This window comes from Durio zibethinus, chromosome 11 (assembly GCF_047325235.1).
Source record: "Durio zibethinus cultivar Kanyao isolate XHJ-2024 chromosome 11, ASM4732523v1, whole genome shotgun sequence".
Lineage (NCBI taxonomy): Eukaryota > Viridiplantae > Streptophyta > Magnoliopsida > Malvales > Malvaceae > Durio > Durio zibethinus.
Window position 1 is genome coordinate 3,261,315 of NC_143172.1, and position 15,354 is coordinate 3,276,668.

General features: G+C 34.0%; 2 protein-coding genes across 5 annotated transcripts; one reads left to right on the forward strand and one right to left on the reverse strand.

Annotated features, from left to right (window-relative positions):
- Positions 1-10: 10 nt before the first annotated feature.
- LOC111291170 (putative sodium/metabolite cotransporter BASS6, chloroplastic) lies at positions 11-3,451 on the reverse strand. 4 transcript variants are annotated; one of them, XM_022882792.2, is made up of 8 exons: positions 2,981-3,451; positions 2,753-2,853; positions 2,289-2,419; positions 1,749-1,942; positions 1,389-1,641; positions 1,054-1,307; positions 881-963; positions 11-465 (listed from the first exon to the last, which is right to left on the reverse strand). In XM_022882792.2, exons 1-8 carry the CDS (start codon positions 3,126-3,128, stop codon positions 403-405), a joined length of 1,227 nt encoding a protein of 408 aa, XP_022738527.1. In that variant the 5' UTR covers positions 3,129-3,451; the 3' UTR covers positions 11-402. The 4 variants fall into 4 exon arrangements, with proteins under 4 accessions (XP_022738527.1, XP_089623834.1, XP_089623833.1 ...); XM_089767708.1 differs by having other exon boundaries at positions 2,286-2,419; positions 2,782-2,853; positions 2,981-3,418; XM_089767707.1 differs by having other exon boundaries at positions 2,286-2,419; positions 2,981-3,418.
- Positions 3,452-11,315: 7,864 nt separating this feature from the next.
- Positions 11,316-14,582, forward strand: LOC111290713 (uncharacterized). The gene is made up of 4 exons (XM_022882147.2): positions 11,316-11,876; positions 13,043-13,279; positions 13,412-13,629; positions 13,998-14,582. The coding sequence occupies exons 1-4, from the start codon at positions 11,580-11,582 to the stop codon at positions 14,176-14,178; spliced, it is 933 nt and encodes a 310-aa protein (XP_022737882.2). The 5' UTR covers positions 11,316-11,579; the 3' UTR covers positions 14,179-14,582.
- Positions 14,583-15,354: the final 772 nt, after the last annotated feature.

Below are 15,354 nucleotides of genomic sequence, written 5' to 3' on the forward strand. Positions count from 1 at the left end.
AAGGAAAGCATACCAGTAATAACCCACTTTTTCTTTCAAGGCTTTCATTCATTGTAATCGGCTTCGGAGAACCATGCTCCTTACTCGGTTAACTACTCATTTAATGACCTGAGCAAGGAGCATGGCACTCCAAATCACCTACTAAGTTATCCATGCCCCTTGAATGAACTTGGTTCAGCACTTCAATGAAGAAATGGAAAATTTCTAATTCTCTATTTGTGTAAGGATGAAAACAATACTAAATTACAAGGGTTTTGTTTATTCTGTGGAGATGATCAGGGGGTGCACTCCATCTGCCCTACAATGATCCCATTTCAACTTTGTATTGCAAGCAAATGTTATGCATCCTAGGACAAAGGATTGAGAATCGTCACCAATCTAACGAACTCTTCATTTTTCCCATTATTCATTTTTCTTTGCCCAAAGCATGACCAGAGAGAAGCCCATCAAAGACATGATTACAGTCTGCAGATCCCAAAGAGGAGATGGTTAAGAATTAAGTTATAAGCAATATGCCTTCAACATAACTAACTATTTGGAACTTTGAAATAAGAAGAAAAATATTGAGAAGATGGGGATATGGAATGAAGAGAATTGAAAAAAGTTTGTTCACCATTACGGATAAAGCATCAGCATATCATATCAGAAACCAAACTAGCAAATATTTCATCTTTAGATTCTTCAAGCTACAACAAGCAAATAGGAAAGCAATGCAAAAAGGATCCCCTTAACAGTTTTTTACATAAGCATCCATCTTCGACCACGTTGGAGGAAAAGTATCCTTAACCTTTTAGGGCGAAAGGTAAAATAATTTGTATCTCATTCCTTTTCAAAGAGGTAGTTAGAAACAATAAGGGGAAAAGATAACAAATTGACTTACAGAGATAGCCGGAGGTACACCCACAAGTGGATCATGGAAGAACCTATTAGCAAGTGCGAGTGCCAGAAGACTGCTTTGCATTCCTGCAAATATATATATATATATATATATATATATATATATAAGCAATATTGCAAACTAACAACAACAGGGAAAAGAAAAAGGGTTCTCACCTGTCTCAAAGGATAGAGTTCTTTGCAATGCTTTCACGTCAGATGCCTTGTGGAAGACAAAACCACTAAGGAAATAACCAGCAACGAATGCTGATAAATGGAATGCAACAATGAGCAACAAAACAGTTAAACCAAAAGGGGATAAAACCGAATTAATGTTAATAGCGAGTGGTGCTCCAACACAGAAAGCTGTATCAAGTACAGAAAGCGGAGGCAAAAAAGGCCTGATGGCTTCACAAAGATGAGGGAACAACCTGCAGACACATGGAACAAATAAGAACTTTCTGAAAGTTATCATCAAGTTCAACCATATTTATCCAGGGTTAGAGTATCACTGATTCAGAAGCAACCCTGCTGCAATAGGTGCAATAACAATCTGCAGAATGCTAGAGACCATTCCCATGACATCAACTGGCAGTCTTTTTCCAATAAGCAGAAGAGACAACATTGGTGTAAAAAAAACAGCAGTAGCAGTAGATAATGATGTCATAACAATGCTTAAGGGAGCTAGGGGTGGATCTGTTAGAAAGGTAGCATAATTTGAGAGCTGGGCACCACTGACACAGGAAACCAACATAATCCCTGCACCTGATTCATAGATCAACATTCTGTCAGCATAAACTCTCCAGTTTTAATGCAAGATAGTCAGAACTAATCTGTAGTAGGATAGAACACAAAGACAAACATATACCCACCTAAAGGAGTAGGAAGACCAAACACTGTCACAGCAATCATTCCAAAAAAATATCCAAGTAGGGGCTTCACAACAAATTGACCAACAAAACCAGCAACAATAGCATCTGGCCTTTTAAATGCTTTAATAAAATCCTTCTCACTGGAATTAACCCCCACTGCAAACATCAAAAACCCTAATGCAGGGGCATAGTACCTAGAACGAGATCAAATAACAGGGGCATAAGCTAAGGTCAGTTCGAAAGTTCATTGCACTCTTTTATGTAGTGTAACTTTTTTTTGTTGCATAAACTGTATTGATTATCACTTGCTTAGGTTCTGGCCTCAAAAGTTGCCCCAATTCAAATACATAGCATTTAAAAGGAAAAGGTTGTAATGGATCTCATATAATTAAGATAAAAAGAAAGAATGAATCAATCCTGATTTCAAAGGAATGGCTTAACTGAGCATGAAAACTCACAGCTTCCACATCTATTTGCCATTAAAAGCAAATGGGTGAAAATGCATGGTGAACAAATTCATAGAAAGAATCAACTAACCACCTGCTGGTAAACCATGTGAAAGAAGGCGGATAGACAAGAGCCAAAATTGTACTAGCAAGGACTACATGAGGCAGAATGGAATTTGATTGCTTCAAAATCTCCACTACAGAAGCCTTCTTTTGTTTAACCATCTGAAACAACACGTACACAAGAACTACTATCAATTTTGCCCATAATTAATCGGTGGTAATCTCTACAAGTAAATAGATGACCACATTTTTTTAACTTCAAGCAACATTGCAAAGAAATCCCATACTTGAATATGCAGTATAAAAGATACCAAATTTAGAATTTGAGTATAAAACCACCTTTATAAAGCTTTGACCTTTGAGTTCCAGGTAACATACTACAATATTACAGCAAATCGAAAAGCAAGATTACTTTTTGAACCAAATAAAACTATCCAGCAGGGAAGTTCAATTTAGCTCAATTTGAACACTACTTTATAGCAAAACCATGAGCACCTGATTTGGTTCGGGTCCATATTCCTGACCTGGATCCCTTTCAGAAGAACCTGAAAACTTCTCTGATGCACATTTACACACCGGAAATCTAGAGCTCCCAACTGCATAAACAACACAAAGGCACACAAAGAATGAAAAAGAAAACGTTTTTAGACCAAAACCAAGAAAACCCATAAGACTAAATGACTAATAAAACAAGAATTGAAGGGCAACAAGAACAAAACTCACACTTAGAAATGGAGCTGACAGGAACATTGGAACTTAGTGGCAAAACTGCGAACTGAACTCGTTTTGGTAAATCAAAGCTATTGTTTTGCAAGAAAACATGATTGAATTGTGGGCGCTGGATCAAGAACTGACTGGTGGTTGAATTCATTTTTTTTGTTTTTTATGTATTTTTCAACAATGAAATGTTTTTCTGGCCTGTCCTCTGCTCTGAAAATTCTTTTGGAAAGTGAACTACGAAACATTTCAATTATTGGTTTGGCAGATCTTAACTAACTACCTTTCAAATCCTGAAAACAACAAAAAAAATTATAAATAAATAAAAGCATAAAAAGCCCAAACTCAACAAGAACTATGGAAAAGAATATTAAAATTATTGATTCTGCCAACTGAATTAAATCATCTTATTGTGATTTACTCATTTTTCAATGAGTTTTTCATTATTAATTAATAAAAAATGAGATTTGTCCTTTCTCAGTGCAAAGATATGTCCTAATTGTCAAAGTATATAAAGTAATTAATTATATCCTTTTCCAGCTTTAATCATAATCCTTTTGCTATTTATGATAAATTTTTCTTTTAGTGGGAATCAATAAATTTATATTAGGCAAATTGCAAGTTCAAGTAAAAATCTGTTATTGGTCAAATACATAAAAAACCTGTAAATCAGTATGTAATATCTTTTTTTTCTACATCATTTTGGCGTCATTGCCAGATAACGACAGTTACTCTTTGGTTAATCATTTGAACTTTTTTTTTTTTTTAATCTTTCAAAAGTGTATGATTTTAATTAGAACAAAATAAAGTTTATAAGCTTATTTATAAATAATAAAAGGTAAGTAGCTGAATTTTATTTTGTATATGAAATTGAGGACATAATTTTTTTTTTTGAAATAATTCTTCAAAAAAATTCGAGGACAAATTTAAATATTAATCCTTAAAAATAATACTAATTAGTAAAACAGAAAAATCTGTGGCTAATCCGAAGTGGAAAAAGAAAAGGAAATCCTGGTATTAATACAAACTACAAATAGGAAATCCCAATCCTAATCTAAAAGGGATTAGTATAGAATCATTATAAAAGGGAGGGCCAGCAACAATTCCTTACATACAATCAATCTTTTTATTTTCCCACTTTCCATCCCAAGCTACCAATGGCACTCTCCGATTCAAGCCACCACTACAAGATTTACGTTTCTGCAACACCAAACAATGTTTACAAGGATGATGAATCCTTGGAATCTCCACTGATCACGTTCAAGTGTAATATCAAGATGAGTTACATATCAGACAAACAAAACAAATCCATTCGAAGATATATTCAAGACCATGATTCGTGGCATGAATTTCAGCATCCAGCCAATGAGCTGACAAGGGATTTTATATCTAATTTGTTAGCCGATACTAATATCCCATTCTCATTAAGAAATTTACATTGGAAAAAACAGATTTATGACAAAGAATCAGTCCCCTTAATGTCAACAGCTGATGTTATAACCTCGATTTTGGATGTTTGTCATAGCATGGTCAGTGCAGCTTGTGAATCAGGACGCAAGAAACTGTTTCTGCTTGTATTGATCAATAAAGAAGTGACTTTGCCCCACGATGAATATGAAGCAATGCTCATGTCACGAATCGAGGCATAACATGGTCATATTATCTTAAAATAAAATCTCAAAACAATACGAAGCTTAATCCATAATCATTGAACAACTCTCAAATATAAAATGTTCTCATTAAGTAACATAGTTAAATAATAAGTTTCCAAATGTTCAAAGTCGAGTATTACAATTAAAATAAATAATACTTCATAAAATCCTATATTTCTAAGTAGTTCTCCAATACTCAATTCTTCTAGCTTTTCTCAAGCTAATCATACTTATCATTTATAATATCTGTAAAAGAAAAAAAAATAGGGAATGAGCAAATCACAACTCAATAAATAAAGGTTCACACACCTTACTGGATCAAACATCATTTCATACATGTCATATAGATCATTCAAAATATTCATCAAATCATAATGTCAAAACATCTCAATATCATTGTTCTGTCAAACATTCCGTAAATTTATAAATCATTGTAAAATATGTTACTATTCAAATATCATAATCAAACCAAATCATGGATCAATCATTAAAAATCATCGTAAATCATCATTATCATAAATCATCATTATCAATCAAATCGTTATCATTCAAATTGTTAGCTACGGTCACTGCTATAACCCGTGATATTGACCGTATCGACAATTTCATTCTCATGATCATTGCTAACTATTATAACCCGTTAGCCAGGGCTTACGCTAACTATTATTACTCATTAACAAGGGTCGTATGATCATGTCTTTGCTAACTATTATTACCCGTTAGCCAGGATCGTAGAACTAGTTCTGGTGTCGATGATCCCACTTCTCAGGGATATCAAAACGTAGACATCACAAAATCATTCTTTAAACAAAAATCATTTTCTCATTTCATTCATAAGCATGATCTATCATTTATATAGAGAAACACAAAATAATCATATGCTTGATCCTATTTTCATGCATCGAAAATAATAAAATAAGATATTCATTCATTTAGAAACATACATATATACATAAATTCGAAAACAAATAAAGTGTGTGAGATTCGACTTACCTTCTTCTGATTCCACCACCTAATTTTTCTCCCTCAAAATTTAGTGGCCTATTCAAGATAATTCCAACATAACAATAATTAGTCAACCCATTTGAGGCCACTTATACCAAAACAATTAAGTTAAACAAAAAATAACCCAAGTAATTAATTCTGACAGTTTGCGCTACTTTTACTAAAACGACCATAACTCAAGATATCCAATTCGGAATTAAAATATTTTTAATGCGTTAGAAACTAGATTTGACAAGCTTTCTAACCATATATGGCCCATCTCGTGATTCTTTGTGGATTAATTATAACAATTTTTGTAATCCACGTCATATGCTGCTGCCAGACAGCCTGTATATCTTTTCATAAAAATTACGTATTTATTCATAAGTAACTCTAAATTCAATTTCGCTTATTTTATTGGAAAGTAGACTCAATAAGCTTTCAAAACATATATGGCTTAATCTATAAATCCTTGTACAAAAATTAAGAGAAATTTCGTAATTCCTCTTTACTGCTGCTACTAGGCAGCCTGCACATCTTTAGGCAAAATTTTGATAACTCTTCATAGAGAACTCATATTCAACACCCGTTTGTTTCATTAGAAAGTAGATTCAATATGCTTTCCAACCATATATAATAATCATAATAGTATTTAATCCTTTAATACAGAATATAACCTTAATTCATCACTACAAACACAAGATTCATATCAGGATTTATACGAAACAAAGGTTTTCCTTTCTATTCCAATCAAATTTATGTTTCATCAATAAATTCACATTACCAACTTTCTCAACACTTAATTTGACCTTAATTAAAGTCTAAATCATCTGCCTAAAGAGGGATAATGGAAACCCTAAAATTTTAGGGTTTCTCGATTATAAATTACACCTTAAGACTTAACCATCAATACTTCAAAATTGAAAGAGATTATTTACTCACCTCTAATAGACAATTTCTCCTTGTAGATTTGTTCTTCCCTTCACTTGGAATCCTTCAATTGATCTTTTTTATATAAAAAACATATGAGAAATAAGTTTATATTTTTCTTTCGATTAATCGTCGACTGAAAACTGAAAAGTTAACTCTATTAATAAAAAAAATTGAATTATTTATCAATAAGTCCTCTGCATTTCTCATTCTTTATTAAAGAGTCCCCTATTTATAAAAATATTTAAAATAGTACTTTTTTTTTTCGGGTATTACAGCTCAAGGCAAAAGAAACACAAGAAATCCTTCGCCAGATTGAAAATCTGGTTCGGTTGCAGGCTCAAGGTTGGAACATCCAACGATCAGATTGGGAATTCATGGCTTATGTAATTAGACAAGCGGGACTTGGTAATTCGATGAGGAACGCTTTGGATTTAGTGATGGAACGTGCGACAAGTGAGTCGAGACAACAAGCACTGGTTAGGTTGGTGCCTGTGTCACGGACCTAAGGGGGAGTCCTGAATCCCACATCGAACATAATAGGAAGGTCCCTGGGGTATAAAAGGGTTCACACCATCTCCGCCTTGTGAGGCGCCTTTTGTAGGACAAAACCGTGAGGCCAGGGGGGCCAGAGCGGACAATACCTCACAAGGGTGTGAACCGTGGCGGTCAGGCTGATCCGGGACGCCGGAAGGGTGAATGCCCGGGTCCCGGAGCCGCGCGGGTTCGGAGCTTGAGTCTCGACCCGTGACAAGTGGTATCAGAGCCAGCCCTAAACCGTTCGATCCACGCCAAGCACCTCGAGGGAGGTAGGCAGGGTGGCTGACCTCCGTGACGAGGGCGTCACGAGGTTGGGTGCGGGAGAATGTCACGGACCTAAGGGGGAGTCCTGAATCCCACATCGAACATAATAGGAAGGTCCCTGGGGTATAAAAGGGTTCACACCATCTCCGCCTTGTGAGGCGCCTTTTGTAGGACAAAACCGTGAGGCCAGGGGGGCCAGAGCGGACAATACCTCACAAGGGTGTGAACCGTGGCGGTCAGGCTGATCCGGGACGCCGGAAGGGTGAATGCCCGGGTCCTGGAGCCGCGCGGGTTCGGAGCTTGAGTCTCGACCCGTGACACCTGCAGCTGCAACATCGATTCAAGCCTTGGAAAAGGTGACTTATAATGATTCTAACTCAGAAGAAAAATGTTCAGTGTGTATGGAAGAGCTGGTAATTGGTTCTGAAGTTACTCGCATGCCTTGCTCCCATGTGTTCCATGGTGATTGCATTGTTCAATGGCTGAAGACAAGTCACATGTGCCCGATGTGTCGATTCAAGTTGCCAACAGCATAGTTTTTATGATATTAGTTGCTAGCAAATAGCAATTTGCTTCTCTTTTGAATTTGGTTTTAAGTATTTAATTTGTTTATTATTGCTCTGGTAAGTTAATTAGAATGTTTAAAACTAGTTTGAAGATTGATATATTAGAATGGAGAATTAGGGAATGATTTTTCTGATGTCATTCAAATTTTAATATTTATAATGCAATATTTTTTTTTATTGATAACAGAAAAAAACTTGGTTGTGAAAAAAAAAAAAAAACAAATACAATAGTTCTTGTTGGAAGAATTTAGAAGAAAATAAGTAGCAAAGTTCCTTCAGGATTTCCATCCTAATTTGCCGTTTCCTGTATCAAAGTTCCAATGCAATGTCAGAATCAAATATGTTCCCAACAGATATATATATATATATATATATCAGATGTTGAATCTCATGAAAATTCCTTTCAAATTAGATAGGTTGTTTTGGAAACAATCACGTCAGGACAAAGAAACTGTCCTATTGGAAAACCCTTACAAAATCGTAAGAAAACCACAACAAATAAGTCTTCTCAAAACACTGCCCAAAACGTTGGTTCCTAAGAAAAACCAATCAACAACAATTGCTTAATTCTTCCAGGAATAGAACAGCTTTCAAGCTAGCTGCATTTGTGGAACAAGAAGATTTTAAGAGTAACAGGCATCATCAGCTGCACTGCAATACCACCATCTAATCCTCACCAATAATTTCCTTATAAACATCATATTAATATCCCCTTTCAACTTGCAAAAATTTGTATGGTAACTTTGGAAAATCTACAAGATTTGACAGATTGCAAATTTTCTTCACACCCTCAAAAATGCAATTCTCAAGTAGTTGCCAAAAGACACGTTTCCTCAAATTATTAATGTAGAGTTTGGTTCAATATTCACACAATACTCGAAGGAAGATTTCACTAGCAAAGCGAAATCTTCAACCTGACTATTGGAATATGGGTTGGATCATGCGGACTCAAATCATGAATACATCTGCATGACTATGTATTTAATTGCCAATTAAAATTGTCATCAGTCACGTCTAATTTAATAACTAAGAAAAATTAAAAGGAAGATTTGGAGTATTAGTAGACAAAAAAATAATAATAAAGTTGAAGAAAAAATTCAAATTATTATTGAAGCAAATCCTGAACCCAATTTGTATGCTTACGCCTGCCTTGTACTATAATATAAAATAGATTGGTCGGGGCTTAAAATAAAAAATGCTAACAACAGCGGTTGGTATTATTAACATGATGATGGGTTGGAGTTTGTTTAAAATTATGGAATTCTCTTTCTTCTTTTTGTTAGGGGGCATTGAGGACTAATCTTTTAGCTTACAATTGACTTGCATTATTCTTCTATCACTGTATATATATACATGAAGAGAAGATAATACCATCCAATGCGCCAATGCACCAACGAGGCTTTAATTTAACGACGAAGAGGAAGTTTTAAAATTTTAAGATCCTAAGTTAAAGTTTTAGTGTGTGAATTTAATTATTTAATTAATTTGTAATTTATTAATTAATTATTTAATGATGTAATAATTGATTATACAAATATAATTTTTAATGTCATAATGTATAGATCTATAAACCTATCATTAGACATAAAAAAAGTTGTCATCAATTTTTTTTATCTAGATATAATTGGTCATCTGAAACATATTATAATATGTAAAAACAAATGTTAGATTCGAGAGTCGATTACGCATGTAAAATGTTACAGCACTCCCACAAAGTCAATCCAAAGGATGATATCAATTTGATTTCAAATTATCTAAGTCTTGATTTTTATAATTTATCAAATAATTTAATATAAAAAATTAATCTTAAAATTGTCACAATAATTTGATAATAATTTAAAATAATTCTCTCACCTCATAAGTATTAATAGAGACTAATGTTCTCTATAAAATCCACTCCTCTTATGCGATGTTCTGTGAAGTTAGTGTAATTTATAGGTAACTTTATAATAAATTTAAGAAACGAATAGAATCAATTCTAAGCTTGAATCTTGAGATTCGATTTTGTCCAAACTCCAAATTAAGTCTAGATTCCTTGTTGATTTCTTAAAAAAAATTTTGATTTGAGTTCTGATTGATCCTTTGATCAAATTCAATTTTTAATTTCAATTATTCAATAAACAGTTAAAAATAAAAAAAAAGATAATAATAATAATAATAATAATAATAATAATAATGATAATAATAATTTTGATAATAATAATACTAATAAACTATGTATAATATAATAATAATAATAATATATACTATGTTAATATATTGGAATAATATAATAAAAATAACTCTAAAATTAATTCTATTGACTCCAAACATGTATGAATATCTACGCTAAATTATGAGTGTAACTTCAAAACCGTCGAATGCACATTGTTATAATTACCCATCCTTTTATTAATACAAAATTGAGATAATCATCATTATATTATCATTCTTCAAAACATCCTCCACTTTGAACACTCAATACATGATCATTACTTCCTATAAGTTTTCGCTTAATAATTAGCTTAATCAAAATTACAAGTCGAAAAAATTTTTGAGTACAAAAAAAATCTTAACATGAAAATAAAAATATATATTATAAGTGCTAAAAATTTTTAAAAATGTCACTCCAACATTAACTTTATAAACTGAATCACAACAATAATTTATATCCTTTTAGAGAAATATGTTCGTTGTCCTATTAATCTATCCGTAAAATTTAAAATTTTCATCAACGGTTAATAAATATATATTAATTGGTCATCCTTAACTTGTTGCCTTGCAATTGAGGGTAATGTTGCTTAATCAGATAAACTTGAGTGATCGGTACATAATTTAAGCTTGAAAGGCAAACCAATCAAATATCATTTGTCTTTGGAGAATGCTCTTCGCCAAAACATTCCAGCATTGATTCCTTTGCTTGGAGCTGTAAACATAGTGCCCTCCTTGTCTGGTTCCAATTTTTTTTTTTTCGTAAAACAACAGAAAGATAGAAACGTTAAGGAAAAGGATAGAATTACAGCACGCTTTCTATCTTTTCCCCAAATGTGGCAGCCAGCTCTACTTTTACACGTGTCCAAATGTAATTGCACTGTTCTCCAAATCTAGCACACCCATATGTCACTGTCACAACCCCCGACATGTCCCTTTTCCTCAAATTATTTTCTGGAGTCTAGCATTTATCCACATTTTAAGGGAAAGGAAAAATGAAGGAGGGAGCGAGTCAATTCCGTGTTGAGTGTTGACACCCCAAGTGTCAACTCGCTCAATAACTCAGTTCCTGAGTGTCACCAACGTGTATCGCACTTGTCAGTCTGAGCAATAACCATTTCGCCACGTGTCCTTCAGGTTCAGAACCTATTAGAAACGACACCGTTGCTTCAAATTACAACACTTTACAAAGGCAAAAAATTCCCAAATTTGTCCATTGACAACTGAGAGAAGAAATAAAAAAACGTTGGGTTTTTCTTGTAAATTAATCAAAAACCAAAAATCAAAGGTTTCCCTTTTGTTTCTTTTTTATTTTTAAGGTTTGCTTGCTTTGCTAAATTTATTCTCTTCTTAGCCTTAAATTCATCTACCAGTCTTCTTCACCTTCTCTTCCCATCTATCACCCCTCCCTCACACTTTTTCCTTCTCTAATTTTCTCAGAAACCAAACAAGAAATTAGGGTTCTTGTTCTGAAATTCAATGACTTTTTATGATGATAACAATCATGATAAGGGAGGGGAGGTGGTACCAGAGCTGAAGCTGAGAGTTGAGGGTGATGATGATGATGATGTTAATGGAAAAAGGGTGAATTTGAGGCAGAGATTATTAGAAGAATGTGAAGCAGAAGAGAAGGATTCGTCATTAAAGGAGCCAGCTTTTTCGTCTATACGGAGAAGGTCTATTTGGTATTGGATCAAGTTGGGAATTTTGCTTACCTTTGTAGGGTTATTGGCTGCTATTTTCCTCAAATGGGTTGGCCCATTTTTCATGGATAAGGTCGGTTCTTTTTTTTGTTCCCCTCAATTTCATGCCTTCGTTGGAGTTTTTTTATATTTGCAATTGCATTGCCTTGTTTAAGTAATTATGTTTTTTTTTTTTTCTTTTTGCATTATTTCTTTTGAGTGTCTTCTGATCTATGTGGATTGTTATTATTGAGTTATGTTTATTTTGGGGGTTTCTTTCTTTCGTTTTTTTTCTCAAAAGAATAAAAGATAGTTATTTTTAGTTGAATTTTGGATTTTGTAGTGGGTTTTAGTGATTGCATGGTATTAAACTGTTGATTGAAAGATGAGTTTCTTTCCTTTTCTCAACTTGGGTTTTGCACCCTTGTTCAATTTAAGTGCAATGTCTTTGACTTTGAGGCCTGGTATGGGGTTAGTGGTTCTTGTACATTTTTTATTCTGTGCTTTCTGCATATTGTCTAATAAATAATCGTGTTTTCTAGCATTATATGTTTTGGAGGCCATTGCTGGTTTATTCTTAAAATTGACTGAAACCTTCTCCATTGGTGTAATTGATGTTATTACTGACTGAGCACTCTATTTTTTCAGAATTTGTGGATTGTCAAGGTTGGATGACTATGCTTTTATCTTTTAAGTTAGAAAATTTCACTGCTTGCCGACAAAGAGCCGTATTATCATTTGATTCTGTGTCTATCCTTATCTCTTTCTAACTTTTGTTCCTGCCACAAGAATACACTTTCTATGTTCATGTTCTTCTTTAGCATCTAAATGTCAATAAAGCACCCTAATGATTCTTTATACGGGAATAGTTTATGGATTGAGAAATTGAGAATAATAGATATGTGTTTTATGTTTTTAGGCACCTGTTGGTCAACGAATCTATAACAGAATAACAACTAACTTTTACTTCCTGGGATATGTATCTATGATGTGTAAAAACTAAGAATGCATCTTCATTCTTCCAACCAAGTTCTGAATTATATCTAATGGCTGCTCAGATTTGATTCATTTTTGAGTTGCTGTGTTTAGCCAAAATTGTTGATGTTAGTGATAGTTGTATTTTCTTTCTGATGATCTTTATGCAAACTTCGGTTAAAATCATGATTTCCTTCCAGAGACTACTGGAGTTGGTTCATTTATCTCTTGTAGGATATCTTTGCACTTCCTTACTAGACTTGACTAATGACATGATGACTGCAGGAGCTAATGCCTATAATAAATTGGGAGATGGCAACCTTTAGTACTCCGACGCTGGCAGTTCTAATATTTGCTTCTATCGCATTATTCCCCACAATACTTCTACCATCTACACCATCTATGTGGGTGGCAGGGATGACATTTGGTTATGGTTTTGGATTTCTACTAATCATATCTGCAGCTGCTGCGGGTGTATCACTTCCATTCTTTGTTGGCTCTCTTTTCCTTCACAGAATTCAAGTGCGTGCCTCATCCTAAGTTTTTATTATCCACCCTTTATTCAATGACCCTCTCTGACTATGTCAGTGTCTGCATAGGCATGTCTGCTATTGCTATGTTTTGCAATATTCAATTTTTTCCATTTTTTTGTAGGGGTGGTTAGAAAAATATCCTAAGAAAGCAGCTATTCTGAGAGCAGCTGGTGAAGGAAATTGGTTTCATCAGTTTAAAGCTGTAACATTAATCAGGATCTCTCCATTCCCCTATATGATATATAATTACTGTGCAGTTGCAACAAATGTTAAGTATGGTCCTTACATCCTGGGATCTTTGATAGGAATGGTGCCAGAAATTTTTGTTGCAATATACACGTAAGATCTCTCTCTCCCTCCCTTACTCTTTTTTTAGTATTCAATCTTGAGCTTGTGTTTAAGTATGCATATGCATTCATTTTGCATATGATCTTTGGTCATCGCAATATATGTGCATGTGCACTCATCCATTTCTCTTAAATGTACCTTATAATCCTAAACCATAACATGATTCCATCAGATATATAAACCCAAAAAAATGATACACACAAAGTGTATGAGCTGTACTTTTGGGTAGTTACAGGTTCAAAATTTTTAGGTTGCTTTGATATCCATTCTTTTCTGCATGCTACCTATCATCGATGTTGCGTAGTTAATGAATTTAACTTCCATACCTCCTGAACTTACTAACATATTGATTATTGCAGTGGGATCCTCATACAGACTTTGGCAGATGCTTCACATGAGCGACATGGCCTGTCAGCTCCACAGATTTTGTTAAATGTTGGTGGTTTCCTTATAACGCTGGTGACAACAATTGCTTTCACAGTTTATGCGAAAAGGCAGCTAGGAATATTGCAGAGAGAAGAAGAATTAATATTGCAGTAAGGTGTCGTTTGGTTTAGAGAAAAACCATCTCTACCCAAGCTAGGTGTCTGTCTCTTGTTGAGACACGTTATAGGGCTGGATGAAGTTTTATTTATTGAACAACATCATCCATTGAAGGAAATGTGCGACACAATATGGTCCTATGTAACATTGTAAAGGAGTGACACGTGGGAACCAAGGCAAATCTAACATCAAACAGAAAGGCTGTTTCTTCCATTTATTTAAAGAATTTTATTCTTTGCTCTCTCTCTCTCTCTCACACACACACACACATATTTGAGATTTGTAGCTGTCTTATGAAAGTTAAAGTGGTCCAAGGCAAAATAGCTGACAATATGTATATAATTCAATGCCATTTTGTTGCTGACTTTCTGAATATTATATCTCGCAACTGTTCATTGGTCTCTATTATTGTATTGGATTTCACATGAACATGCTTCTCCTTTTATCCTTTTTCTATTTGTTAACCTTGGGTGCCAAATAAAGAAATGCTCATTTATAAGAATTGAGGCACTTTCTCAGGTATAAAATCCAGTTTCAACCTCAAACGGTGCTACAAGGATGATCTGTTGTGTTAGCTTAACCTTCAATCTTTGTCAAAGGTGGAACAATGTTCTCACATGTCTGTCTAAACTTCAAGATCTTAATAATATAATGAAATATCGTTCAAAGAATTGAAAACTACCCCCAGCTTTTTTCTTTAAAACGTTTTTGTCCAAAGGAATCTCCACTCTTTGATACATGGCAAGGAGTTATGAAAAAACTGAGCGAATTACAAACTCAAGGATTTAAAGTCCAAGAAGCACTTGGACTCCACTAAGTACTCTAATCTTTCAATCAAGCCTTATTATTATAAAGCAAGTAATAATTGCCTTCTTCAGAGTGCATAATTGCCATCTTTGCTGGCATACTATGAATAGTTAATGAAATATGCAAAAACTTTTACAGATCCTAATGATGATAAGAGAAAGCATTAAACAATGCGAGTTCACATGGTTATGAACAACTGAAAATGGTAAAATTGTCATACCAGCAAGGAATTTCCCGTGACATACATAAATATATTGGCATTATTATCTAAGAAACATACAAACTTGATAACTGGTGGGGTTTGTTTCTATGCTACAAAGAACTAAAGTGAATTGTCTCAATTCCATCACTAACGCTCATTAATGT